This window comes from Oncorhynchus mykiss, chromosome 14, assembly GCF_013265735.2.
Source record: "Oncorhynchus mykiss isolate Arlee chromosome 14, USDA_OmykA_1.1, whole genome shotgun sequence".
NCBI lineage: Eukaryota > Metazoa > Chordata > Actinopteri > Salmoniformes > Salmonidae > Oncorhynchus > Oncorhynchus mykiss.
In genome coordinates, this window is record NC_048578.1 from 20,221,656 (window position 1) to 20,249,408 (window position 27,753).

The 27,753-nt window shown below is 41.8% G+C and overlaps 1 protein-coding gene across 2 annotated transcripts in view; it reads left to right on the forward strand.

Annotated features, from left to right (window-relative positions):
• Positions 1-27,753, forward strand: part of LOC110488965 (cullin-4B) — a 37,486-nt gene that overhangs the window by 5,456 nt on the left and 4,277 nt on the right. For both annotated transcript variants that reach the window (XM_021561464.2, XM_021561463.2), the window contains 15 exons: positions 2,877-2,966; positions 3,452-3,534; positions 3,749-3,816; positions 4,045-4,163; positions 4,335-4,527; positions 4,768-4,872; positions 5,278-5,388; positions 10,809-10,894; positions 11,115-11,213; positions 11,402-11,515; positions 11,596-11,701; positions 11,899-12,071; positions 14,144-14,296; positions 15,856-17,713; positions 26,784-26,899. In XM_021561464.2, coding sequence (XP_021417139.1) covers positions 2,877-2,966; positions 3,452-3,534; positions 3,749-3,816; positions 4,045-4,163; positions 4,335-4,527; positions 4,768-4,872; positions 5,278-5,388; positions 10,809-10,894; positions 11,115-11,213; positions 11,402-11,515; positions 11,596-11,701; positions 11,899-12,071; positions 14,144-14,296; positions 15,856-15,951 — 1,596 coding nt within the window. In that variant the 3' untranslated portion in view covers positions 15,952-17,713; positions 26,784-26,899. The remainder of the gene's footprint in view (positions 1-2,876; positions 2,967-3,451; positions 3,535-3,748; positions 3,817-4,044; positions 4,164-4,334; positions 4,528-4,767; positions 4,873-5,277; positions 5,389-10,808; positions 10,895-11,114; positions 11,214-11,401; positions 11,516-11,595; positions 11,702-11,898; positions 12,072-14,143; positions 14,297-15,855; positions 17,714-26,783; positions 26,900-27,753) is intronic.

A 27,753-nucleotide genomic window follows, 5' to 3' on the forward strand; every position in this document is an offset into this window, starting at 1 on the left:
CATCTCATTAGTGGTGGTGAGATAAGAGAGATTATGTCTGAATAATTTGCATTTGACTGTCATAGCCCCACATTAAAAGTATGTGATGGTGAGTTGAAGACAATCAGAATTACTGTTAGAATGGTTTTAAATTGACTGCCAAAGCCCCAAATAAAATAAAAGTAAACATTGGCTGTTAATTACATTGTTTTCACATGGTTTGGGTCGTGAGAATTTTCAGATATCAAAATGGGGTCCTGGGCCAAAAACATTTGGGAACCCCTGCCCTACTCCCTAAGCATTTGTTTAGATCAGAAAGGATTGGACAGGTATATGAAAGCTGTTTCTTGTAGCTATCCATTTCTTCCAGATGTGCAGGGTGGATAGGGGTTGATCCTGCACTATGATATCCCTTTGATATTGCCAACCACTTCAACTTTTTTGGTGACAAGATTAGCACACTTGCATGCAAACAACTAATTCTGAGCCTTCATATTCATGCATAATGGACCAAATAATCAAAGACAATCACTGTAGTTTTGAGTTCTACAAAGTGGGTGTGGAAGAGGTGATTATTTAAAAAAAAATCTGTCTATAAGTAAGGACAATCTACCATGTACCAAAAAACTGGATGGTATATTTGCTGAAATTGGTTGCGGAATACATTGTGACTCATGTTTGCCACATCTTCAATTTAAGCCTAGAAGACAGTGTGTGCCCTCAGGCTACTGGGGTGTCAGGTAGCCTAGTGGTTAGAGCATTGGACAAGTAGCCGAAAGGTTGCAAGATCGAATCCCCGAGCTGACAAGGTAATAATCTGTTGTTCTGCCCCTGAACAAGGCAGTTAACCCACTGTTCCTAGGCTGTTATTGAAAATAAGAATTTGTTCTTAACTGACTTGCCTAGTTAAATAAAGGTTGTTGTTGTTTTTTTAAATGGAGGGAGGGAGGGAGGCTATTCTTGCTACCCAAGAATAGCAGAGCACTCTTTAATCGTTCAAACAGCCAACCAAAAGTGCTTAGCAAACTTTTGGAAAAAATGGTGTTTGATCAAATACAAAGTTATTTTACAGAAAACAAATGAACAACTTTTAGCATGCTCGGCACTGACACAAATGGCTAATGATTGGCTGAAAGACATGTATAGTAAGAATGTGGGAGCTGTTTTGTTAGACTTCAGTTCAGCTTTTGATGTTATTGATCATAATCTATTGTTGAAAACAGAGGATTTTTGTTAATGGAAGCCTCTCATGCAATTTCAATTGAGTGTGGTGTACCGCAGGGCAGCCGGCTAGGGCTGTTATTGTTTTCTGTTTTTACAACTGACCTTCCACTGACCTGGAATAAAGCCTGTGTGTCTATGTATGCTGACGACTCAACAGTATGCGCATCGGCTGCAACCGTAAAATAAATGAGACACTTAACATAGAGCTCCAGTCAGTTTTAGAATGGGTAACTGGCAATAGGCTGGTGCTAAATATCTCAAAAACTAAAAGCATAATTTTTGGGACAAATCACTCGCTCAACGCTAAACCTCGTTTAGATCTATTATTGAATAATGTGGCTATTGAGCAAGTTGAGGAGACTAACCTGCTAGGTGTAACCCTAGATAGCAAGCTTTCATGGTCAAAACATACTCAATGGTTGCTAAAATGGGAAAGGTTTGTCCATGATTGGGCATTGCTCTGCCTTCTTGACATCCGTGTCGACCAGACTGGACTACTGCCCAGCTGTGTGGTCATGTAAGGCAAAGAAAGACACAGGACAATTGCAGTTGGTCCAGAACAAAGCAGAACGTATCGCACTTAGATGTACACAGACAGAAAGTGTCAGTAACATGCATGTCAGTCCCTCCTGGCTCAAAGTTGAGGAGAGATTGACTGCATCACTATTGGTCTTTGTGAGAGGCATTGATGTGTTGAAGGTACCGAACTGTCTGTTCAAGCAGCATCATGGTTTGGGCCTGCTTTTCTTCAGCAGGGACAGGGAAGATGGTTAAAATTGATGGGAAGATGGATGGAGCCAAATACAAGACCATTCTGGAAGAAAACCTGATGGAGTCTGCAAAAGACCTGAGACTGGGACGGACATTTGTCTTCCAACAAGACAATGATCCAAAACATAAAGCAAAATCTACAATGGAATGGTTCAAAAATAAACATATCCAGGTGTTCGAATGGCCAAGTCAAAGTCCAGACCTGAATCCAATCGAGAATCTGTGGAAAGAACTGAAAACTGCTGTTCACAAATGCTCTCCATCCAACCTCACTGAGCTCGAGCTGTTTTGCAAGGAGGAATGGGAAAAAATGTCAGTCTCTCGATGTGCAAAACTGATAGAGACATACCCCAAGCGACTTACAGCTGTAATCGCAGCAAAAGGTGGTGCTACAAAGTATTAACTTAAGGGGGCTGAATAATTTTGCACGCCCAATTTTTCAGTTTTTGATTTGTTAAAAAAGTTTGAAATATCCAATAAATGTCGTTCCACTTCATGATTGTGTCCCACTTGTTGTTGATTCTTCACAAGAAAATACAGTTTTATATCTTTATGTTTGAAGCCTGAAATGTGGCAAAAGGTCGCAAAGTTCAAGGGGGCCGAATACTTTCGCAAGGCACTGTAAATGTATGCAGTTCAATCCTTGACTAATAATGTTCTGTATTATGTCATGTTTCATGTGGACACCAGGAAGAGTAGCTGATGCTTTTGCAGCAGCTAATGTGGATCCTAATAAATACCGAATCTCCGACACTGCTGTCTCTAAGACATCATGGGGTGTTTGTCAGCTGTGTTATTAGCGATCAACAACACCCGCGTCGGGATTTGAGTTGATGTACTATCACCTCCCCCACTTAAGAAATGGCTTTAATGACACCCAATGCTCTCCCTCCTCCTGACAGATTTATCAGGACTCCTTTGAGCAGCGCTTTTTGGAGGAGACTAATCGTCTGTATGCCGCTGAGGGACAGAGGCTGATGCAGGAGAGAGAGGTGATTTATCCCCCTGGGCAGTGCAACACCACTGACTGTCTACTCCAGACCTCAGAGCCCTATGTCATCATAAATTAGAATATTCTGAGTCTGACTGGAGGCCACATTTTAATAGCCTGGTTCCAGATCTGTTTGTGCTGTATAGCGAAACATGACATTGTACTGCCAAAACTTGACAATGATCATAGAAATTGGCAAGGTCTGTTCTTGCTCTTTTGCTAACTCCAATGATCGTCATGTTTGACAGTAAAATGTATTGTTTGGCTATACAGCACAAACCGATCTGGGACATGGCTAGCATTTAGAGTCTTGAGTCATCTTACAGTTACTTCTGGTAAAGAAAATATGTGATATGTGGAGTGGTTTTACATGGCACTAGATGTTTGTCTGACCCTGTAAGGATAGGTTGCTTTTGACTTCGTATCCCAAATGATTTAGCAGCTACTTGATGGTTTAATCTGATCACTTCTTGAATATCTCGTCAGGTCCCAGATTATCTCCATCACGTCAACAAACGCTTAGAGGAGGAAGCAGACAGAGTCATCACATATCTAGACCAGAGCACACAGTGAGTATTCTTTGTTAGAATACAAGGGGTTCGTCTTCCAAGAGTCCATCAGTATTGGTGTCATCTGTTTTCAGTTCCACATTTGACGTAATTAATTTTTGATTTGCTGCTGCCTTGGCACCGGTCTCAACGGGATCTACCTGTCTAAATATAAAGGATGAAAAAAGAGAGATTTGACTCCTCATTTCCTCCCTCTCCCGCATTCTTTTTTCAGAAAACCTCTCATTGCCACTGTGGAAAAGCAACTACTGGGTGAACATCTCACTGCAACACTGCAGAAAGGTATATATCAGAGACTACAGACTTACCACACTGGGGCATTTGTTTGCTTACAATGGATGACATTTTAACGGAGTAAAAAAAATAACGATGCTATTGTCATATCACTTATCACATGATGAGAACATCAAATGTAAAAATAAATAAAATATATGGACTGTTTTTTGTTTAGTTACATGAACTAAATTGTCACTAAATACCTTAAACTAAACTACTATTTTCCATCTCTAGGCTTGAATCACCTGCTAGATGAGAACAGAATCCAGGACTTGTGTCTTCTCTATCAGCTCTTCAGTCGGGTGAGAGGGGGCGTGCTAGTCCTCCTACAACACTGGATCGAGTACATCAAGGTATGCTTGAAAACATCAGTAGTCCGAATCTGTAATTTACTCTTACTAATTCACTTTTTGAAGGTGTGGGGATACTTCCTTCCAAGTACAAAACAGCTGGAGATTTGGATCATTCATTTGTATAGTATATAACCTAAAGCAACCCTTGACACCTCTACCAACATCACACAGGCCTTTGGAAGTACGATGGTCATTAACCCTGAGAAGGACAAGACCATGGTACAGGAGCTGCTGGACTTCAAGGACAAGGTGGACCACATCATCCACGTCTGTTTCATGAAGAATGAGAAGTTTGTCAATGCCATGAAGGAAGCCTTCGAGACCTTCATCAACAAGAGGACAAACAAACCTGCTGAGCTCATTGGTTGGTATCTCATGATGATCGCTATGGGAAACATGATAACGATAGCACTACAACGAGTGAACTGACTGAAAGAGAACTAATCTTTTCAAATTGTCTTCGTTCATAGACGTGTGTGTGCATTATGCTCCCATCAGTTTAAAGCTTCAGAATAAAGCTATTAAGCAAAAATTCTATTCCAGTTTTTTTTTGCAAGTAAACTACAAAAATGTAAATAAAACAACACATGGTTGTATTTTGTAGCAAAACACGTGGATTGGAAGCTGAGGGCGGGGAACAAGGAGGCCACGGACGAGGAGCTGGAGAAGATGTTGGACAAGATCATGATCATCTTCCGATTCATTTATGGTAATGTGGTCCCAACATATTCATTTATGGTCATGTGGTCCCAACATATTAATTTATGGTCATGTGGTCCCAACATATTCATTTATGGTCATGTGGTCCCAACATATTCATTTATGGTCATGTGGTCCCAACATATTCATTTATGGTCATGTGGTCCCAACATATTCATTTATGGTCATGTGATCCCAACATATTCATTTATGGTCATGTGGTCCCAACATATTCATTTATGGTTATGTGGTCCCAACATATTCATTTATGGTCATGTGGTCCCAACATATTTCGCCAAACCATCATCTACTTCCAGGTCCTTTTAACTTTCCTCTTTGACGGGTCTCTTAGAAGCCTGTTGAAGTCTGTCTTTGTACTTTAACTTCATCCTCACCTTTTTGAATTCTTGAATAGGAAAAGACGTTTTTGAGGCCTTCTACAAGAAAGATCTGGCCAAGAGGTTGCTGGTGGGAAAGAGTGCCTCCGTGGATGCCGAGAAGTCCATGCTGTCGAAACTGAAACATGGTCAGTGGGTTCCCCATCAGACCTGGGTTCAAATAGTATACATTTTCCATCAAATGGCTGTGCTTGATTGACTGAGACAGTGGAAAGGTGCTCAACCTACCCCACCCATCCGACACTTCAGGCAAGCTCAATCAAACGCTCAAAAGTATTTTAAATATTTCAAATAGTATTTTAGAACAATTCCACACACAATCCCCCACCACTGTCTACATCAGAATCCACCACTAGGACTGGGAATGATACCACAATACTTAGGTGCCGATACAATATGTATTGCAATTCTCACGATTCTACATGTATTGCGATTTGATGTTCCAAACATATTGCTCACTATATGGGTTCTATCTTCGGCTGGCGGTACGGCGGCGGTAGTGCCAAACACACGTTAGTTTGCAATTTCAGCGTGTAAAAACTGATGTTCTGGCGTTTTCCACCCCATGCAACAGGTTCAATTTACTTGCTGCAGAGAGACATGAGAGAGTATGAGAAGATTAGTTTTGATCAGTCATATTAATATAAGTCCTGGAAACATGTTGGCTCACTATTTAAAAACTATATACAGTACCAGTCAAAGGTTTGGACACCTACTCATTCAAGGGTTTTTCTTTCTTTTTTTTTACTATTTTCTACATTGTAGTAAAGACATCAAATCTATGAAATAACACATGGAATCATGTAGTAACCAAAAAATTGTTAAACGAAACAAAATATATTTTATAATTGAGATTCTTCAAATAGCCACCTTGATGACAGCCACTTTACCTTGATGACAGCTTTGCACACTCTTGGCATTCTCTCAACCAGCTTCACCTGGAATGCTTTTCCAACAGTCTTGAAGGAGTTCCCACATATGCTGAGTACCTGTTGGCTGCTTTTCCTTCTCTCTGCGGTCCATCTCATCCCAAACCATCTCAATTGTTTTGATGTCGGGTGATTGTGGAGGCCAGGTCATCTGATGCAGCACTCCATCACTCTCCTTCTTGGTCAAATAGCCCTTACACAGCCTGGAGGTGTGTTGGGTCATTGTCCTGTTGAAAAACAATTGATAGTCCCACTAAGCGCAAACCAGATGGGATGGAGTATCACTGCAGAATGCTGTGGTTGCCATTCTGGTTAAGTGTGCCTTGAATTCTAAATATTTCAGACAGTGTCACCAACAAACACCATCACACCTCCATGCTTCACAGTGGGAACCACACATGCGGAGATCATCCGTTTACCTACTCTGCATCTCACAAAGACACGGCGGTTGGAACCAAAATTCTCAAATTTGGACTAATCAGACCAAAGGACGGATTTCCACCATTCCAAGCAAGTCTCTTCTTCTTATTGGTGTCTTTTAGTAGTGGCTTCTTTGCAGCAATTCGACCATGAAGGCCTGATTCACGCAGTCTCATCTGAACAGTTTATGTTGATGTGTCTGTTACTTGAAATCTGTGAAGCATTTATTTGGGCTGCAGTTTCTGAGGCTGGTAACTCTAATGAACTTGCCCTCTGCAGGAGAGGTAACTCTGGGTCTTCCTTTCCTGTGGTGGTCCTCATGAGAGCCAGTTTCATCATAGCACTTGATGGTTTTTGCGACTGCACTGGAAGAAACTTTCAATGTTCTTGAACATTTCCAGATTGACTGACCTTCATGTCTTCAAGTAATGATGGACTGTCGTTCTTTGCTTATTTGAGCTGTTCTTGCCATAATATGGATTTAGTCTTTTACCAAATAGGGTTATCTTTTGTATACCCCCCTACCTTGTCACAACACAACTGATTGGCTCAAACGTGTTAAGGAAAGAAATTCCACAAATGAACTTTTCACAAGGCACACCTATTAATTGAAATGCATTCCATGTGACTACCTCATGAAGCTGGTTGAGAGAATGCCAAGAGTGTGCAAAGCTGCCATCAAGGCAAAGGGTGGCTACTTTGAAGACTCTCAAATATAAAATGTATTTAGATTTAACACTTTTTTGCTAACTACATGATTCTATGTGTTATTTCACAGTTTTGATGTCTTCACTATTATTCTACAATGTAGAAAATAGTACAAATAAAGAAAAACCCTTGAACGAGTAGGTGTGTTCAAACTTTTGACGTGAATGTGTGTGCGTGCACTTGGAAAGTATTCAGACCCCTTCGGTTTTACCACTTTTTGTTACTTTACCCCTACCTACATGTACAAATTACCTCGACTAACCTGTACCCCCCACATTGACTCGGTACCGGTACACCCTGTATATAGCCTCGTTATTGTTATTTTATTGTAACATCATTTAAAAAATATATATATATGTTTTACTTTAATTTATTCAGTAAATATTTGTTTAACTATATTTTCTTAACTGCTTTGTTGGTTAAGGGCTTGGAAGTAAGCATTTTATGGTATTCAGCGCATGTGACATACAATTTGATTATTCTAAAATGTATTTAAATACATTTTTTGGACTAAGCGAAAACAGGTATTTATTTTTCTACTTTTATAAAAACAGAAATACCTTATTTACATAAGAATTCAGAGCCTTTGCTATGAGGTTTAAAATTGAGCTCCTGAGCATCCTGTTTCCATTCATCCTTGATGTTTCTACAACTTGATTGGAGTCCGCATGTGGTAAATTCAATTGATTGGACATGATTTGGAAAGGCACACACCTGTCTATATGAGGTCCCACAGTTAACAGTGCATGTCAGAGCCAAAACCAAGCCAAGAGGTTGAAGTAATTGTCCGTAGAGCTCCGAGACAGTGTCTCGGCACAGATCTGGGGAAGGGTACCAAAACATTTCTGCAGTATTGAAAGTCGCCAAGAAGACAGTCTTAAATTCTTAAATGGAAGAAGTTTGGAACCACCAAGACTCTTAGAGCTGGCCGTCCGGCCAAACTGAGGAATCGGGGGAGAAGGGCCTTGGTCAGGGAGGTGAGCAAGAACCCGATTGTCACTCTGACAGAGCTCCACAGATGAACTCTGGAAATAGAAGATCCTTCCAGAAGGACAACCATCTCTGCAGCACCAATCAGGCCTTTATGGTGGAGTGTCCAGATGGAAGCCACTCCTCAGTAAAAGGCACATGACAGCCCGCTTGGAGTTGGCCAAAAGGCACCGAAAGGCCTCTCAAACCATGAGAAACAAGATTCTCTGGTCTGATGAAACCAAGATTGAACACTTTGGCCTGAATGCCAAGCATTGCGTCTAGAGGAAACCAGGCACCAGTCATCACCTGACCAGTACCATCCCTACGGTGAAGCATGGTGGTGGCAGCATCATGCTATGGGGATGTTTTTCAGCGGCAGAGACTGGCAGACTAGTCAGGATCGAGGGAAAGATGAATGGAGCAAAGTACAGAGAGATCCTTGATGAAAACCTGCTCCAGAGCTCTCAGGACCTCCGACTGGGGTGAAGGTTCACCTTCCAACAGGACAATGACCCTAAGCACATAGCCAAGACAACGCAGGAGTGGCTTCGGGGCAAGTCTTTAAATGTCCTTGAGTGGCACAGCCAGAGCCCTGACTTGAACCCAATCGAACATCTCTGGAGACCTGAAAATAGCTGTGCAATGACGCTCCCCATCCAATTTGACCAGAGCTTGAGAGCATCTGCAGAGAAGAATGGGAGAAACTCCCCAAATACAGGTGTGCCAAGCTTGTAGCGGAATACCCAATAAGACTTGAGGCTGTAATCGCGGCCAAAGGTGCTTCAACAAAGTAAAGGATCTGAATACTTACAGTTGAAGTCAGAAGTTTACATATACAAAACTCCTGACATCCCAGTAAAAATCCCCTGTCTTAGGTCAGTTAGGATCACCACTTTTATTTTAAGAATGTGAAATGGCAGAATAATAGTAGAGAGAATTATTTATTTCAGCTTTAATTTCTTTCATCACATTCCCAGTGGGTCAGAAGTTTACATACACTCAATTAGTGTTTGGTAGCATTGCCTTTTAAATTGTTTAACTTCGGTCAAACGTTTCGGGTGGCCTTCCACAAGCTTCCCACAATAATAAATTGGTTGAATTTTGGCCCATTCCTCCGGACAGAGCTGGTGGAACTGAGTCAGGTTTGTAGAACTCCTTGCTCGCACACACTGTTTTAGTTCTGGCCTCAAATGTTCTAAAGAATGGAGATCAGGGCTTTGTGATGGCCAATCCAATACCTGGACTTTGTTGTCCTTAAGCCATTTTGCAACAACTTTGGAAGTATACTTGGGGTCATTGTCCATTTTGAAGAATTTTGTGAAGCGTACCATTCCCTCCTGCAGCAAAGTACCCCCACAACATGATGCTGCCACCCCCGTGCTTCATGGTTGCGATGGTGCGGCCTTTCAGGTTATGTCGATATAGGACTTGTTTTACTGTGGATATAGATATTTTTGTACCTGTTTCCTCCAGCATCTTCACAAGGTCCTTTGCTGTTGTTCTGGGATTGATTTGCACTTTTCGCACCAAATTACATTTGTCTCTAGGAGACAGAACGTGTCTTCTTCCTGAGCGGTATTACGGCTGCGTGGTCCCATGGTGTTAATACTTGCGTACTATTATTTGTACAGATGAACGTGGTACCTTCAGGCGTTTGGAAATTGCTCCCAAGGATGAACCAGACTTTTGGAGGTCTACAAACAAATTATTCTGAGGTTTTGGCTAATTTCTTTTGATTTTCCCATGATATCAAGCAAAGAGGAACTGAGTTTTGAAGGTAGGCCTTGAAATATATCCACAGGTACACCTCCAATTGACTCAAATGATGTCAATTAGCCTATCAGAAGCTTCTAAAGCCATTTTTAAAAGGTACAGTCAACTTAGTGTATGTAAACTTCTGACCCACTGTAATTGTGATACAGTGAATTATAAGTGAAATAATCTGTCTGTAAAAATGTTTGGGAAAAATTACTTGTGTCATGCACAAAGTAGATGTCCTAACCGACTTGCCAAAACTATAGTTCGTTAACAAGAAATTTGTGGGGTGGTTGAAAAATGAGTTTTTTAATGACTTCAACGTAAGTGTATGCAAACTTCTGACTTCAACTGAATGCAAATGTAATATCAGGTTTTTTTATTTATAAATTTGCCACGGTTTCAAAAACCTGTTTTTGCTTTGTCATTATGGGCTAGTGTGTGTAGATTGATGAGGGGGGGGGGGGGGGGGGGGAACAATTTGAATACATTTTAGAATAAGGCTGTAACGTAACAAAATGTGGAAAATGTCAAGGTAGGTGTATGTGATTAATATATATCAGTATATATGTGTTTATGTATTATTTTATTACAAAAATCCTTTCGAGTCAAAGTATCAATATAATATTGCAGTACGTAACTATATCAATCCCCCCCATCACTAGCTACTACTACTAACTGTACACATAGAACTTTGACCAACAACGATGAAGCATGTGACACTGAATGAGACTAGGGACTCGTAACCTTGGTCCTTTCTTTAGAATGTGGAGCGGCATTCACCAGCAAGCTGGAAGGCATGTTCAAGGACATGGAGCTTTCCAAGGACATCATGGTGCAGTTCAAACAGGTACACATGCTTTTGTCCTTCTCTGTTTTAGGACAACAGAATCAAAGACGTTACGCAGTCAGCTATCCATATGTAAAAAAAATATATAATAATAATTATGTCTTTGCAACTTGTGAAAATATTGCCACAACAACAACTAACTTTAGAATTATTAGCCTAGATGTGTCTCATTAGACACCATTGATTGGTTGGTTTGTTTCTCCCTTTTCCTATTACATAGTGTCAAAACCTCCCTGGTAACATTGAGCTGACGGTGAACATCCTCACCATGGGATACTGGCCCACCTACGTCCCAATGGAGGTCCATCTGCTCCCAGAGGTTAGTGCAAGTATCAGGCTCTGTTATTTTATGACCTGCTATGTAATACATTTGGTTTATGTCACACCCTGTTCCCTTTTTTTATAGTGCAGTACTTTTGACCAGGGAACTATATAGGGAATAAGGTGCAATTTGGGACAAAGCCATAGTCATTGTCTATGATTATTTTAACACTCTTTCTTGGCCAGATGGTGCGGCTGCAGGAGATCTTCAAGACGTTTTACCTCGGCAAGCACAGTGGCAGAAAGCTCCAGTGGCAGTCGACATTAGGCCATTGTGTTTTAAAAGCTGAATTTAAAGAGGTACAGTAGCTAGTAATTTTTATTAATCTAGTATGTTAGGCAGAAATTCATTGTGATAACATTTCCTTTTCCACAAACAGGGCAAAAAGGAGCTTCAGGTATCCCTGTTTCAGACACTAGTGCTGCTCATGTTCAATGAAGGAGAGGAATTCACCTTAGAGGAGATCAAGCTAGCTACAGGAATAGGTCTGTATGATCACAATGTACTCAGTCATGACACAAATCCTAATGGATCCAATATAGCAGTCCTCTTGAGACATTTTCAGACATGTTGCTTAAACTGTATCAATTATTATCACTATCATCTTTTCTATTTGATTGAAACACAAGCCCAGTCTTTTTGGTTTGAGTTTGCGTTGACCTAAAGTGAGATGTGTGTGCAGAGGATGGCGAGCTGCGGCGGACCCTGCAGTCGTTGGCGTGTGGCAAGGCGCGCGTCATCCATAAAGTCCCCAAAAGCAAAGACGTGGAGGACGGAGACAAGTTCTCGTGTAACGATGACTTCAAACACAAACTCTTCAGGATCAAGATCAACCAGATCCAGATGAAAGAAACGGTATATTCTCTTTCTTTCTCAGCAGGGCTGTATTCATTAGGAGGAAATATTTGTCATGTTTTTATTGGACAGGTTTGTTTTAGTGCATAATGAATATGTCCCAATGCTATTTAGATGGGAATATGAGTCTCAGTCCAGTCTAGTTCTAGCACTAACGTTTCTGAACTATGCATTGCCCCTTAGAGGCGGGTGTTCAAGTCTGCTACTCTCCACTATGTTGTAATAATAATATTATGCCATTTAGCAGACTTTTTTTTCCTAAGCCACTTAGTCATGTACGGTTGAAGTCAGAAGTTTACATACACCTGAGCAAAATACATTTAATCCCAGTAAAAATGCCCTGTCTTAGGTCAGTTAAGAACACCACTTTATTTTAAGAATGTGAAATGCCAGAATAGAGAGAATTATTTATTTTAGATTTTATTTATTTCATCACATTCCCAGTGGGTCAAAAGTTTACATACACTCAATTAGTATTTGACAGCATTGCCTTTAATTTGTTTAACTTGGGTCAAACGTTCAAAGTAGCCTTCCACAAGCTTCCCACAATAAGTTGGGTGAATTTTGGCCTATTCCTCCTGACAGCGCTGGTGGAACTGAGTCAGGTTTGTAGGCCTCCTTTCTCGCACACGCTTTTTCAGTTCTGCACACACATTTTCTATAGGATTGAGGTCAGGGCTTTGTGATGGCCACTCCAATACCTTGACTTTGTTGTCCTTAAGCCATTTTGCTACAACTTTGGAAGTATGCTTGGGGTCGTTGTCCATTTGGAAGACCCATTTGTGACCAAGCTTTAACTTCCTGACTGATGTCTTGAAATGTTGCTTCAATAGTATCCACATAATTTTCCATCATGATGATGTCATCTATTTTGTGAAGTGCACCAGTCCCTCCTGCAGTAAAGCAGCCCCACACCATGATGCTGCCACCCCGTGCTTCACAGTTGGGATGGTTTTCTTTGGCTTGCAAGCCTCGCCCTTTTTCCCTCCAAACATAACGATGGTCATTATAGCCAAACAGTCCTATTTTTGTTTCATCAGACCAGAGGACATTTCTCCAAAAAGTACGACCTTAGTCCCCATTTGCAGTTGTTAACCGTAGTCTGGCTTTTTATGGTGGTTTTGGGGCTTCTTCGTTGCTGAACGGCCTTTCAGGTTATGTCAATATAGGACTTGTTTTACTGTGGATATAGATACTTTTGTACCTGTTTCCTCCAGCATCTTCACAAGGTCCTTTGCTGCTGTTCTGGGATTGATTTGCACTTTCTGCACCAAAGTATATTAATCTCTAGGAGACAGAACCCGTCTCCTTCCTGAGCGGAATGGCGGCTGCGTGGTCTCATGGTGTTTATACTTGCATACTATTGTTTGTACAGATGAACGTGGTACCTTCAGGCATTTGGTAATTGCGCCCAAGGAGGAACCAGACTTGTGGAGGTCTACAATTTTGTTTGATGTCTTGGCTGATTTTCTTTTGATTTTCCCACGATGTCAAGCAAAGAGGCACTGAGTTTGAAGGTAGGCCTTGAAATACATCCACAGGTACTCCTCCAATTGACTCAAATGATGCCAATTAGCCTATCAGAAGCTTCTAAAGCCATGACATCATTTTCTGGAATTTTCCAAGCTGTTTAAAGGCACAGTCAACTTAGTGTATGTAAACTTCTGACCCACTGGAATTGTGATACAGTGAATTAGAAGTGAAATAATCTGTCTGTAAACAATTGTTGGAAAAATTACTTGTGTCATGCACAAAGCAGATATCCTAACCGACTTGCCAAAACTATAGTTTGTTAACAAGAAATTTGTGGCGTAGTTGAAAAATGTGTTATAATGACTCCAACTTAATTAAGTGTATGTAAACTTTTGACTTCAACTGTATATATTTTACTTTTAGGTGGTCCCGGGAATTGAACCCACTATCCTGGCGTTGCCAGTGCCATGGGCTACTAACTGAGCTACTTCATCAATCTCACCCATTTGATTCTATCTGTACTGTCTATCTATAACTAAAAGGAAAATGGGTGGGGGGGATATAAGCCACTCATTCATTTGGTGGATTGTCCTTGGTAGGTGGAGGAGCAAGCCAGCACCACGGAACGAGTTTACCAGGACCGGCAGTATCAGATCGATGCCGCCATCGTCAGGATCATGAAGATGAGGAAGACTCTGAGCCATAACCTCTTGGTGTCGGAAGTGTACAACCAACTCAAGTTCCCTGTCAAGGTGAGTGAACAAACGTGTGAAACACATGACCCTGTGTGCAAGAAGACTACTCACTCAGGGGTGAAGTTTTCCGAAAGCAATGTAGGGAACGTGGTACTTTATTTACACAGACTGACCTTCCAACATACATTTTGCAATTGTTACTCCGGTCCCTGTGCATAACCTGGTCTCAGAGCATTTTGTATTATTCTGTATGCAAATCTAACAATCCATTTATGTTATGTTTTGTATGGTATTTATTATTTGTGGATGTCCATCACCCATTTCATATGATATGTTACGAATTACAATTCAAATTATATGTTAAGAATTTGCGAAACGTACAATGTGTTACGAATTTGCAAAATGTAACGAATTTGCAAATCGTATGATATTTTTTTAAATATATCAAAGTGGCTAAGGTTAGCTCGCTCACTAAATATATCTATGTGGCTAAAGTTAGCTAGCTCACTAATGTTAGCTGGGTTAGGGATAAGTTTAGGAGTTAGCATTTTTACCTTTATTTACCTTTTATTTAACTAGGCAAGTCAGTTAAGAACAAATTCTTATTTTCAATGACGGCCTAGGAACAGTGGGTTAACTGCCTTGTTCAGGGGCAGAACGACAGATTTTTACCTTGTCCGCTCGGGAATTCGATCTTGCAACCTTTCGGTTACTAGTCCAACGCTCTAACCACTAGGGGAAGGGTTAGTTAAAACAGAAACTCAGCTTAAAACCACAAACAGCAAGCAATGCAGATGGAGAAGCACGGCGGCTAGGAAAGACTTCCTAGAAAGGCAGGAACCTAGGAAGACACCTAGAGAGGAACCAGGCTCTGAGGGGTGGCCAGTCCTCTTCTGGCTGTGCCGTGTGAAGATAGAACATGGCCATGAAGGCCAGATTGTTCTTCAAGCTGTTCATAGATGACCAGCAGGGTCATTCAGAGGTCGAGACAGCAGGTGTGGTAGAGGGAGAGAGAATCAAAAACAGCAGGTCCAGGACAAGGTAGCGCGTCTGGTGAACAGGTCAGGTTTCCATAGCCGCAGGCAGAACAGTTGAAACTGGAGTAGCAGCACGACCAGGTGGACTGGGGACAGCCAGGAGTCATCAGGACAGGTAGTCCTGAGGCATGGTCCTAGGGCTCAGATCCTCAGAGAGGAGAGGGAGGGAATTAGAGGGAGCATACTTAAATTCACACAGGACACCACATAAGACAGGAGAATTACACCAGATATAACAGACTGACCCTAACCCCCAGTGGACACTGGCCCCGTCCGATGATGTCCTCGGAGACCCTTCCACCCCAACCAACCTCCTTTTGTTTTTGCCTTAAGTAACCATCTGTCTTATGTTACCAAACAAAACTGATCATACCAAATGGAGTGTCTCGGCTATATGTACAGAATAATATGAAATGCTCTGAGACCAGTTTGCTGTGTGACTTGGTGGCTGAGAGAAAGTGCCTTGTTAGCTACGAGGCTTTAGGAAAACTCATGTATGATCCAAGTACATTTCCAAGCACTTCAGAGTGGACTGTAATTTTGAGATTTTCTGTTTGCTGACACTCACTTTCTCAACAGCCTGCTGACCTAAAGAAGAGAATAGAGTCTCTCATTGACAGAGATTACATGGAGCGCGACAAGGAGAACCCCAACCAATACAACTATGTGGCTTAAAGCGAGCTAGACAGAGCGAGGGATGAAGAGAGGGAGATGGAGAGCAGGTGGTCTAGTCAGGCTGAAGGCTTCCCTGAGCACTGTCCCATGGATGCTCTTCCTCTTGCTCTTCTGCACACATGGATGTCAGCGTTACCCTCTTTAACCCAGCAACCGACAACTGAATGGATACTGCTCAGCGGGATTTTATCAGGGGCCTGTTTTCCTGTGGACTGCATGCCCATTAAACAAGAATATTGTCCATTCATTTCTCAGTGCCCCTCGGTGAGAATTGGACTAGCTACCTTGGACAAAAAAAGACAAACCAATGTTGTTCAGTTTGTTCTTTTTTTACAGAGAGGGAAAAAAAGTATTTATTTTCAAACTTAGATCTCTGTCCATTGTCATTTGTTTATGGCATTCTGACCCTTGTTTTTAAGTCACTACTTTATTTGATTTTAATTCACTCTGTACTGTCCCATGCAAATGTCCAAACACCTAACATGGCTCTTAACATACTACACTTGGAAGAAAAGAGAAAAACAAAAGTAAAGCTTGTCTCATCAATCAATGTTGTATGTGAGACCCATGGATAAACATTCACAGTAGGATATAATTTTTCCGTGGTTGATTTCAGTGTCAAATATGCGCACCTGCAGCCAAGTCTAACAATTCTCAGTATCTATTAGTCGCAACCTACTCCTGTTTATTAACAGCAACAACAGCAATCAATGGGACGATTGTTAAGTAGCAATATGAGGAATTGACAATATGTGCCAAAAATAGAGCACTTGTTATATGATTTGTTAATGCTGCTAAACAAACACTTTAACTTGTACATGTTATATGCATTTAGTTTTCCATTTTACTTTAGCCCTGACTGTTTCAATGTTTTCTTTTTTTATAGACAAGACTTTACAAATGTATTAATTTTAGTTGCGAACTTCGACAGAGATTATGTACTATTAAAAGCACAGCCACATCAGCCCCTGTTTCCCTTCATGTTCCCAAGTATGATATCTCTTATGTTCCAAGCATTATATTCTTTGTAAGTCCTCTCTGTAGGCCTTATGGAAGGCCATGTGTTTGTGGATAGATGGAGTTGTTTGATATCTCAACAGATGAAACTGTTTATTGAGAAATCATGCTTGACTGGACTTTATGCCCTGTCTGAATAAATGTTTGTTTTACTGCTTCAGATTAAAATAATTGTCAGTGTTTCTATTTTGTTTCCCCCCCTTCATATCTGTTAATTTTCATAGACATCTCAACCCCCCCCCCTCCAATAGTAAGATAGTATTGGCATGTAGTATATAATATTGGGTTACCAACATATCAGCTGCACCTTTTTATTACAAGAAGTTATCCATATCAGAGTTTCTAAACCATCTTTGTCCGTATTGTCATACGATGTAAATAGTCAAATGTGTTCCCCCAAAAAGAGGGAGGAAATAGTATCTTTTGATTGGTTGTTTGGGTGATGTGTGTCACAAAATAAACAGGAACATGATTCTACAAAATCCATATTTTGTCACTTATTCAGGGGGAGAAGTAGCAACTAGGTTTATTCAAAGCACATTTCTTGTGGAGTTCCGATACGTGCTTAGTATATAGGAAGCTCTGCCCGCAGGTCATATGACTTTAATTTCCTGGTTGCTTTTGCGGTAGATGCACATTTGGAAGGTAGCCGAAGTCGAACGCTGTTTCCGGGTGAAGTGTTTTGGCTACCAAATTATCATGTTTTGGTGCGCGTTTGTGGTTTTCTTCCTGGCTCTTGGAAATGGTATGTTTAGACAATTGAAATTAATATTGCTTTGTGTCACCGTTGGCTAATATTGTGGGTCACAAAAAAGGAAACTTTCGGTGCTCCGTCACTTCAGGCCTATCCTCTACCAGATTGTTAGCTATTTATTTTCTACGCCAGTAGTTAGCAAACAAACGTTAACTATAATTTAGTTTAACGTTGTTTCAAAAAAAATGCTGTCCATAATCTCAGACTTGAAGTTTATGGAACTGTTGACCTGTCATGCTTATTTAGCTAGGTAATGCGCCTGTTGTGTTATTTAGCAGTTGCAGATAGGACTTCTTCCCGGATGGACAGGGAAAATGACGAGTTTTTCCTCTTGTCTTTGGCTATAACCCAATGTCATGTTTAGACATTGTATTTGGCTTTATATCGTCATTATTGTGTCTATCAAACCTTAACCTGTCAACAATCCACCAGTTCCATTCACCCAATTTATTTGGAACATGTGATAAGATGACTTGGCTCAGAACACCTATCTAGCTAGTTACTAATCTGCTAACGTCGTTAGTCACTTCGTTGCATGACATTTTCGTAGTTCGCAACAGCAACCAGTTACTGTTGTAAATCCAGTTCAATCCAAAATCTTGGTTTAAAGGAAATTAAGGATTCACACCTCGAAGGTTGTATCTTATTTAGCTAGCTAACGTTACCTTGCAAGCTTGTTGATCAGGAAGTTGTCTCATGACCTAGCTACAGATTTTACCCCAGATAAAGTGATATACCAAAGATTGGTGTCCATTACAAGAGAGCCCCATACAAACTAACCTGCTTTCCTGTAACGCCAAGTAATGGACACCAACAGTCGTTGGTTTTTAACATTAGCTCGCGTACAATCTGTAGCAACTCATGACCAAGCATCTCTTGATTGCCCTTTCCCAACAGTGTTGTTCGATTGTGAAACGGCTGCTGACTGCTGTGAAATCTTAAACAAGGGATCAACTAGATCCAGCCGTCCGGGGGGAGGAACATAACAATAAATACGTTTAGACTACAAATTGACTGGAAGAAAGCTAAACAGATCATATTTGACAAAAATATAATCATTTCAAACCTTGATTAAATTTGGAGACATTGCCCTGCTTAGGGTGATGTCTTTCATATGGGATGTTAAAATGGGTGTGCATCGACTGGTCAATCAAAATCCCATAAAACTTATTGTGAGAGTAGGGGTGTTCACCCCCCTCATGGGTAAAGCCCCAACTTGGCCACATTCCATCATGGCCACCTAATCATCCCCCTCATTCCTAATTGGCATATCACTCCTCATGTCCCCACCTTGTGCCGGAGTAGATGGCTGCTGTTTTACAGGTTCCTAACCAATTGTGCTATTGTGTTTTTTGTGTGCGTTATTTGTAACTTATATTGTACATAATGTTTCTGCCACTGTCTCTTATGACCGAAAAGAGCTTCTGTATATCAGGACAGTGATTACTCACCTCGTACTGGATGAATACTTTTTCTTAAAGAGTCAGCTGAGAAAGATTTACTTCAGACACTGGACAAGGCCCATATCCCCATCATTTGCATGAAGAAGAGCCAAGATATCGGGAACGTAGGTCAGGGTCCCTTGTAAGGATTTAAGGGCGAGTGGGTAATCCGCCTCTACCATCAGTCCTATTAGCCAAGGTGAAATCATTGGATAACAAACTGGATGAGCTCCGATTAAGACTATCCTACCAACGAGACATTAAAAACGGTAAAATATTGTGTTTCACCGAGTCGTAGCTGAATGACGACATGGATAACTTACAGCTGGCTGGATTTTCCATGTATCGGCAAGATGGAACAGCTGCCTCCGGTAAGACGAGGTTGTCGGTCTGTGTCTATTTGTCAATAACAGCTGGTGCACCGTACGTACATACCCCAACCAGAAGCTATGGATTACAGGCAACATCCGCACTGAGCTAAAGGCTGGATTTGCCGCTTTCAAGGAGCGGGACTCTAACCCGGAAGCTTATAAGAAATCCCGCTATGCCCTCCAACGAACCATCAAACAGGCATAGCTTCAATACAGGACTAAGACAACACCAGCTCTGACGCTCGTCGGATGTGGCAGGGCTTGCAAACTATTACGGACTACAAAGGGAAGCACAGCCGCGAGCTGCCCAGTGACACGAGCCTACCAGAGGAGCTAATTGACTTCTAGGTGCGCATCGAGGCAAGCAACACTGAAAGCATGCATGAGAGCACCAGCTGTTCCGGACAACTGCGAGATCACACTCTCCGTAGCTGATGTAAGACCTTTTTAAACAGGTCAACATTCACAAGGCCAGGCTGATTACCAGGACGTGTACTGGCAAGTGTCTTCACTGAAATGTTCTACCAGTCCCTGACCTAGTCTGTAATACCAACATGTTTTAGGCAGACCGCCAGTGGCGGACTGGCCGCCAGGTGCACAGGGACAGTTCCCGGTGGCCTGAGGGTTGTTTTGGCCTGCCATGAATAGTAAACTTGACAAGTGACAATATAGCAAGCAGGAATGAGTTGACGGAGAATCCACGCATCAGGCGTGACTCTCCCTCTCGCTGCAGTGTCCCCGTGCCAAAAATGACATCATGTCTCTCCGCGACGCACATAGCAACCGTCAACCTGCTTCTCTACCGACAACATTTTCGACAAGTCACATGGCGAAATGGACGGCCAGAAAAGGAAAGGTGGAGCAGAGAGTGAGAATAAAAAAAGAGAAAGGCCCTTGCCACAGACGCTGCAAAATAAGCAACATGTTTGCCAGTAAGGGACCAGTAAGGGAGTCAAAAACACTAGCTAAAACACACACACCCACACGACACCCAGCATGGTTAGCTAAGTAGCCTAGTTAATAATAGTGACACAACGGCCAGTAGGCTAAACAGTTTGCACGTCTTCGTGGAGGAATTATATCATGGTAATGAGTGCAACAGTGATCATAATGACATTGAAGGCAATATGTTTCAACTAGTAAAAAATAGTAAACCTAGACTATGGACATGCCAGCATTCGGTCATGATTCATGCCACATAAGCGAGGGAAAGAGCACATACACTGTACAGCGAAACAGGCTACAGTAATGTAACCATAATACATCCATGAATGTAGCACAGTAGCCTGTGTGACACAGCAGCCTGTGTGACACAGCACAGGCAATGACAAAGATCATTAGCGCCATTAGTACCAGCATTACAAGTTACTACAATAATATACAGCTCTGGGAAAAATTAAGAGCCTACTGATACACTAATGATAGTGAGTCTGATAATAGTATTTTCTTTGCAAAGGTGGAGAAGGAAGCAGCAGCAGCACTAGAGCGTCTGCGTCAGTTCAGAGTCAGACTCAGAGCAGGAACCTTCAGATACAACCTGAGCACAAACCTAAACATATAGGCTATGATTTTAGGTTAATATGTTCTTTATTTATGAGATTATCAGTAGGACTGTAATCGAGGGGCATACAATCGATGACTGCACAAGTAATACAAGTTTAAGTTTAGGTTATTTACAATGTTAATCTCATTCTGCAGAGCAACCAGATGTGCAGAGAGAGAAGTTCAGAGCCCAGTACAGGGAAAACAGAAAGAGACAGTGAAAGCACTGAAAATCCATTTGATTATTTTGCCCGTCCTCAGTCCAAGGATTTTGACTTATTTTTTTCAGGACCACCCAAAACAAACCCCTCAGTCATTCCGAATGTATTCCACTCCAAAGATGGCACAAACAGAAAATGGCTGACATACAATGAAGTAACTCACTCCTTGTCCCTGCTCAATATGTCTTTCGTTCGCAAAACCTTCAGCCAGTGATAGTGCATTTGTCAAAGGAGGCATGTAGGCCTGAAACATGCCCATCAGAGCGTACAGGAACATGAGAGAAGCAAGAACCATAGAGAAAGTGCAGAAGCCTTTTTCCTCAGAGCCAGCAAAACAGACATCCGTACCCTTCTGAGTGATAAGCAAATGTCAGTTCAACTAAAACAGGTCAGAAAGAGGAGACAGGTCATGGAACATGTGATTGATGTAGTTAAAGTTATTGCTAAATGTGGGCTTAGCTACGGAGGACACAGACACGAAGCTGCATATAACTTGGAAAACATGGCTGTCAATCATGGCAAGTTTCTTGAGCTTATATTGTTGCTAAGCAAATATTATCTCTTCCTACCTGAGCATGTTAGTGATTGCATTGAGAAGAGCAAGAAGCAGATGGAAAGTAAAGGGAGAGGGTTCTTGGTAACTATGATGTCCAAAACAACAGCAAATAAAGTAATTGAAGTCAGAATGTTGATTCAGTAGACACTTGCTGTTGAAGTGAGAAAGGCAGGGATGATCTCAGTACAAATGGACACAACACAGGATTTAACATCCAAAGGACAGTGGGCAGTAGTTCTGCGATATTTCACTGATGTTGTCCACGAGAGACTCATTGCGGTCATTGACCGTGAGTCATCGACTGGACAGTACTTTGTGGACCTTGTGAAAAAGACCCTTGAGAGATGGACAAAGATATCAAACAGTGTGTTGGTAATGCAACAGGCGAAGTAGCTAATATGCAGGACAATACAGGGTCTTCTCTGCATTGCTAACAGGAGCGTCTCCTAACCAAGTACACATGGTGTCCTCAACCTTGTGCTAACTGACACCACTGGGGTTTGGCAAGTGAATCCCTTTTCTCACTATTGAATGACATTGCTGTGTTCGTTCAAGATTCCTACAAGCGCATGAAGCTATGGGAGGAAACCAGTGAGGACAGGAGACGCAGACGGCTTGATGCAATTGGTGAAACACACTGGTGGGTCAAAGTTGATGCCTTGAGGAAAGTATTTGGAGGCTTTGCAAAGCCTGACCATGCACTTCACACGGATGTGGTCATCACAATGGAAAGAATTGAAAATTATGCGACCATAAAACCTGCCATCCGATGCAAGGCCCAAGGGTACTAGGATGCTCTCCTAAAGTATGAAACAATACTTACAGCTGAGGTTTTTCTCAGGATTCTTGAGCAGATGTCCCCTCTCTCTAAATACTTGCAAACAAGTGGCATGGATATCGTAACAGCACAGCACTTGGTGACAGGAACAGAGGATAACCTGAAAAAGTGTGCCCGAGTCTTTGTGGGTGTGAAGAGGGCAGCAGACAACTTTGTTGGGTGGGCCAATGGCATTCTGGAGGAGCAGCAGGACTGTGATGCTGAAGCTCAGACTGCTCTCCCAGAGAAGAGAACAAAAAAATGAAGAGAACCAGGTGAGTTGGCAGAAGATGAGTCCATTGCTAATGCTGACATGGATTACAAAATCAAGATCCACAATGTGGTACTGGACACTTGTTGAAAGTATTCACCGCCATTATGCAGCAAACACAGTGCTGTGTGCAGATGTCTCCTGCATGAATCCGAAGCATTTTCCTGAGATCAGAGAAAAGGGCCTTCCAAAGACAGCCATGAAGGAGCTCAGCGAATGCTTACTGGAATTTGATGAACATGCCACTGTTGAGGCATTGCAGGCTGAACTGATCAGCCTTGCACAACAGTGGGAAAGACTGAAACAGTCAGCATTGGAGGAGGACAACACCAGGGCTGCCGCCGCCAGTGATGAATCATGGGAAGGCTTTGAGGATCCTGATGAAAGTGTGGAGTTGGTGAGCAGAAGTTGTTCCACGTGTAAAAACTGCCCGATGTGCTGCAATCTTCTCCTGTCTCAGTACAATCTGCTCAAGGAAGTGTTTCACATCATTGGTTTGGGCTACAAGTTCCTCCTCACCCTATCCATCACTCAAGTGGCTTGTGAGAGGACCTTCTCCACCCTGAAATTCATGAAGAACCGCCTAAGAACCTCCCTCACTCAAGAGAACCTTGACACGTTCCTTTTGATGGCAACCGAGAGGGAGATTCTTATGGGACTTGACAAAGATGATGACATTGACAAGATGCCAGTGAGTTACTGTGCCGCCTGCTGGTTTACTAGTGGTAATTACAGGCTGACATGGGTGAAAGACAATTTGCTGTGAGTTAAAGCTTTTGTACAGAGGCATGTTTTTTTGGACTTTCGTATTATACTTGCAGTTATGTAGCCAATGTTCAATTTCATTGACTCAGTGTTTAGATGTGTTTTATTTTTGTGCTGTTTGCTTTATGGGCACCAGTTAGTGAACACTGTAATCTACATTTTTTTGAAGAGTGCTTTTTTGACTTTTTAATTATACTTACTTACATTGTTGTAGCTTATGTTTAGTGAATGTGTGTGTGAAGTTTTTTGATATGCTTGAATATAGAGAATCATTTGAGCTAACTCTGTATATCTCATTCTCTTTAAAAAAAAGTGTAGGCTAATTGTTTTGTGTGTCTAGCCTTGTACATTTGTATGTGCTATGGTTGGTGTATTCCTAGTGAGATTGATGGTGGACCCATAACCATAGTTTACCTTACTCAGTGTTCAGATAGGCTACTTGTTGGTCAGTCCCAAATGTTTGTGTTTTGTAATGTGGATAACTTTCTTCCCCAATGAGCATAGTGGCCAAATGTATAACTTGTTTGGTACCCGTTACTTTAACAAATAGGGTTAGCCTATAAAATTAGCCGTCTGGTGGTTTGCGTGAACAGGGTGTCCTGGGATGGAGTCAAATTCCTGGCCTGAATTGTTGTTTCAGTCCGCCCCTGCAGACCACCATAGTCTCTGTGTCCAAGAACACCAAGGTAACCAGCCTAAATGACTACTGACCCGTAGCACTCACGTCTGTAGCCATGAAGTGCTTTGAAAGACTGGTCATGGCTCACATCAGCACCATCATCCCAGAAACCCTAGACCCACTCCAATTTGCATACCACCCCAACAGATCCACAGATGATGCAATCTCTATTGCACTCCACACTGTCCTTTCCCACCCGAACCAAAGGAACACCTATGTGAGAATTCTATTCATTGACTACATCTCAGCGTTCAACACCATAGTGCCCTCAAAGCTCATCACTAAGCTAAGGACCCTGGGACAAAACAACTGCAACTGGAGCCTGGATTTCCTGACGGGCTGCCCCCAGGTGGTAAGGGTAGGTAACAACACCTGCCACACTGATCCTCAACACAGGGGCCCCTCAGGGGTGCGGGCTCAGTCCCCTCCTGTACTCCCTGTTCACTCATGACTGCACAGCCAGGCACGACTCCAACACCATCATTAAGTTTGCTGATGACACAACCAGTGGTAGGCCTGATCACTAACAACGATGACACAGCCTTTCGGGAGGAGGTCAGAGACCTGCAGTGTGGTGCCTAGGATAACAACCTCTCCCTCATTGTGATCAAGACAAAGGATATATGATCGTGGACTACAGGACGCCCACATTCTCATCAAAGGGGTTGTTTTGGAGCAATTTGAGAGCTTCAAGTTCACTGGTGTCCACACGACCAACAAACTATCATGGTCCAAACACACCAAGACAGTTGTGAAGAGGGCACGACAACACCTATTCCCCTTCAGGAGACTGAAAAGATTTGGCACTCACATCCTCAAAGTTCTACAGCTGCACCATCGAGAGCATCCTGACTGCTTGCATCACTGCCTGGTATGGCAACTGGTCGGCCTCCGACCGCAAGGCACTACAGAGGGTAGTGCGTACGCCCCAGTACATTACTGTGGCCAAGATTCCTGCCATCCAAGACCTCTATACCAGGTGTTGTCAGATGAAGGCCCTAAAAATTGTCAGACTCCAACCACACTAGTCATAGACTGTTCTCTCTGCTACCGCACGGCAAGCGTTACTGGCGCACCATGTCTAGGTCCCAAAGGCTTCTTAACAGCTTCTACCCCCATGACATAACTTCTGAACAGCTATTCAAATGGCTACCCGGACTATTTTCATTGACCCTCACCTCCATTTTTACGCTGCTGCTACTATCTGTTTATTATCTATGCATAGTCACTGTACCTACATGTACATAATACCTCAACTAACTTGTGCCCCCGCACATTGACTCTGTACCGGTACCCCCTGTATATAGCCTCATTACTTTATTGTTGTGCTTTAATTATTTATTTTTATATGTATTCTTTACATGTATTTTATTTTAGTAAATACTTTCTTAACTTATTTTTCATAACTGCATTGTTGGTTAACGGCTTGTAAGTAAGCATTTCACTAAGGTATTCGGTGCATGTGACAAATACAATTTGTTTTGATAGCTGATGTGTGGTGAGCGTTCTGGCACAAAAATGGTTACTGTGCAGCACTGAGGTGGGTGCTACACATTGATAGGGGGGTAAGGTGAGTTTCCCCCTACTATGTAAAGCGCTTTGAGTACCCCAGTTGGTGGAAAAGCACTATATAAATCCAATTAATTATTAGTTATATTATGATCACAACTCTCTATTATACTTGGTAACAGATTTCAAAAATGAAAATCACTTGGAGTGGATTTCCTGGTGTTTTTAGTCTTATGTCCAACAATGAAAAAATATATATAAAAAAATGATTTCTTTTTTGTTAAAATTGCTACAGCAATCACTTGTCTGCCACGATTCTCTTTTAATATTCAATACAGTCAGAATCCTAGTTTTGTTTTCAGTAGTAAATCTCTGATCGCCCCCCCATATGCATAAAGTTTATATTTACATCAATGTGTTCATTTGGCCTGAGTGAGAAATGGCCCCAGAGTCCTCTGTTGCAAGCTAGGGCCTCTGATATCAGGTCACTCGGGGTGACGTGGTCCCTGTCACTCCAGGTCAAGCCTAACCGTGACCTGGGGTGACGTGGTCCCTGTCACTCCAGGTCAAGCCTAACCGTGACCTACCATTTAGTCCCATGTGAGAGTAATCTGCTGATGAACGGTTTATTCAACAGTTTAAAAATGAAGGTTAGGAAATCGTTAGCCCATGGCGTGTTCCCCACTCTGACATTTACAGTGATTTGAGGCCATTGGGCTACTTTTATAAGGGAAGTAGAAAATATCCAAAACGCATGTTTGACTAGCCTACCTATGCTGGTAAGATGTGCGTTTACCTTGAATATATTGAAAAGGGGTTTATTTACACATCTGCCTCATCTTTTTTTGTCTTCTCATTATGAAATGCAAGACTTTATTTCTATTGCAGAACTCCACCTGTCACATGCGACTGAGGTGTCAGTCAACAACACAGAGAATAAATTATGCCTCTACGCCAATTTGATGGTCAACTTCTCCGTCACCTATGAAGTTGGTGTAAATAAGGTGCGTAATCTGTATATTTACTCCTATTTAAATTGTTTTTAATTTGCAGGCTAGTACATCTAAGCCTTTAGAGAACTCCTAAAACAGTCCAGGTATCAAGGGAGAGGGATGCTATGCTACTAGCCTCATGCCATGAATATGCATAGCCATCGAAAGACAACTCCGATATGTTTTTTGTTTTTTTCAGTCATCATCTGTCCTACTTATATCAATACACGTTTTACAACTTAAGCATTACTTGCAGCCACGTGAGTGCTAGTTGGCTACCGAACAGAACATTAAGCGAGCTAAGAATAGCCACACAAATAAACGGACTACATGAATATTGACTCTGGGTATAGGGGTGTAGCCCAGCTGCTGAGAAATGTCTTCTGTTCATCCATTTTCTGTTTAGTTTTTTTCCCCTGTTGACTAAATAGTTGTGAGCCAAAATATTGACACCCTTGCACTTTTTTCAAGTAATGAATCATTTCTTCCTGAAAAGTCTTGAAATGAATACATATTTTGGTATCCACATATTCATGTATTTGGTTTGCAGTTGAAAAAAAAAAGAAATCTGAATAATTTACTAAATGTTAGCTTATTCCACAAAGAAATCATAAAATGGCCGGACAATATTATTGGCACCTTCTAGAAGTAGTTACAAATAAGTAATTTCAAGCAGGTGATTCTCCTTTACTTTGGAATTGAACTCGTCTGTGGTGAGTTGCAGGTGTCTACTATATAAAAAAAATTACTGATTCAACCAGTTTGAATAGAGAAAAGGACTCATTCTCCTATTTCGTGTCACTGTGTACCACAATGAGCATAGGGGAAAGAAAGAAAAGCAGAAAATTATTTGAGGTCAGATACAA